At 60.0% G+C, this 2,105-nt stretch overlaps 1 protein-coding gene across 1 annotated transcript in view; it reads right to left on the bottom strand.

The window, feature by feature from the left end:
- Positions 1-1,385: 1,385 nt before the first annotated feature.
- Positions 1,386-2,105, bottom strand: part of FOXS1 (forkhead box S1) — a 1,523-nt gene continuing 803 nt past the window's right edge. The window contains exon 2 of the mRNA XM_044455116.1: positions 1,386-2,085. Within this exon, the coding sequence (XP_044311051.1) occupies positions 1,621-2,085 (465 nt within the window). The 3' untranslated portion in view covers positions 1,386-1,620. The remainder of the gene's footprint in view (positions 2,086-2,105) is intronic.

Here is a 2,105-nt window from a genome sequence, read left to right as displayed (position 1 = left end):
GAGAGGGAATTCAAACAAACGCTGCAGAGATGGAATCGCCTGCCCCTCTGCAAGTGGGTGGGAGCTGGACGTGCACCTTGGATACCTGGAGATCGACTGCTGATGTGACGGGCGGTAAAACAGCCCCGGTGAATCGCGGGGTTGCAGCAGGCTTGACTGCCCTTTCCTGGGGGACACGGCAGGCCCTCCACTGCCCCCCTGCCTGCGGGAGAGGCGATTTTGAACTTGCTCGGGGTTAGCCCTGTGGGAAGACCCTTTAAGGGCCTGGGGAGCGTGCCCGGGGCCCCTGAGGCAGGATCTACCAACATCAACACTGATTTACGATACCGATCTGGGATGCAGCTAAAATCGGTCAGTCCAAGCTGTCAGATCTTTTTACAGAGCTTGTTTTGAGCTGTCATTGGTGGGCTTCGGCTAATTTCGATTTTTGATTCCAGGCACTCTGGGCCCCCCCAAGAGAAATGCATCTGATTCCGAGCATGTGCAGAGTGCCTCAGTGGCTTTATTTAGCTGTGATATTTGTACATCACTTGACTATGGTAAATCCTTAAGCGGAAATGGCACTTCTCAGAGCCAGTGTGATGTATATGTTCAAGAATAAGGCAAGAGATTCAGGATCAACCCCCATTCGGTCATGACAAGCAGTGGGTGATGCTCGGCCAGTCTCTACTTCTCAGCCTAACCTACCTCGCAGGGCTGTTGTGAAGACCCAATGAGAGAAAGAGCATGTACATTCTCTCAGGCTTGGTGGATAAAAGCCAGGATTTCTTTATTGATTGATTTGTATCCTGCCTTTTCACCAAGAAAATGGAGCTCAAATTGGATTAGCTGGGTTATCAGTGCAGTAAATCAATGGAACATAGCGAATCTACCCCCAACGGGAAACATTTGTATTAAGTAAGTTCATGTATGCCCAGAGTATCTCTGAGCTCATGCAGACCACAACCCCTCCCTCCCTCCACTAAGGGCTCCAGCTTCTAGTTCACTGTTTTTCTCCAGCAAAACCACCTAACACATTTTTCTTGCCATTGATTTATTCTTTTCTGGCAAGTGGCCAAGACAATGGAACTCCGGCTCCCTGGCCAGCCCACCTGGGGCAACGGGGCGGCCTGCCAGCAGACCACGCCAGGGGCCGAGGCCTGGGTCCACCAAGCCGGAAAGCGCCTGCCAGCGAAGCAAGCTGCCGACCAGACCAGACCAGACCAGACCGCAACGTGGGTATCGGAGCTGAAACGGAGCTGGGCAGGAGCTGTCCAATCCGAAAAGTCCCAGCTCTCCTGCGAGCCACGTACCAAACTGTGAGCGCCGACAGCATCCCTGGCCCCTCCGACCCACCCCGGCCCGCGACGCCCATCAAGGTCGCCAGAGAAAGGACGTCTGGATCCTAGGGTGCAATATGCGTTTATTCCACTAGCAAAAAAGTAAAAAGTACTTTGGTCCATCAGGCAGGGGAGGCTTTCTCTCGGCTGGAACCGGGCGCCGGTGGCCTCCATCCCTCGGAGGCCCTGGGGCTATGCCAGGGCGGAGGCAGCCGCTGGGGTGTGCGTCGGTCCCGCTGGAGAGGTGCGGGGTCTTGGCGGCGCTGCGCACGCTTGCGGGGTGCCTTCCCCCGCCCGGCCGTCACTCGAAGAAGAACATGCCTGGCGTCCTGTAGAGGCAGTGCGGGAGGCCCAGCTGGTACCCGTTCCCTCCCTGGAGGGAGAAGGGGGTCCCGGCCCAGGCCTCCTGCTCCCCCGGGAGCTGCACGAAGGGGGGCGGCTGGAGGGGGCTGGCCGGGGCGGAGACGGCAGGCGAGGCCAGGAGGTGCTCCAGCGCCGTGGCGCAGCTGTGCTCGTTGACGCAGAAGTTCAGCGCCTGCAGGCGGCACTGGTAGTTCCCGTTCAGCGCCTCGGCGCCGGGGTACGCCCCCAGGAGGGGCAGCACCGGCGGCTTGGGGTAGCCCTCGCCCTCCAGGTCAGGCCGGCTGGCGGCGGGAGAGGGCTGGCGGCCGCACGGCTGCGCGGATCTGGCGGGGCCCAGGAGGGCCGGGAAGGCGACGGCCGCCTGGCCGAACGGCTGGGACGCCTCCTTGCCCTCTGCGCCGCCCTTGGGGGCCCCCGGAGGAG

The sequence above is a fragment of the Varanus komodoensis genome, unplaced genomic scaffold (assembly GCF_004798865.1).
Source record: "Varanus komodoensis strain SLA01 unplaced genomic scaffold, ASM479886v1 scaffold8, whole genome shotgun sequence".
Classification (NCBI taxonomy): Eukaryota; Metazoa; Chordata; class Lepidosauria; order Squamata; family Varanidae; genus Varanus; species Varanus komodoensis.
Note: the sequence above shows the minus strand (reverse complement) of the source record. Positions and strands in the feature narration are given on the sequence as shown.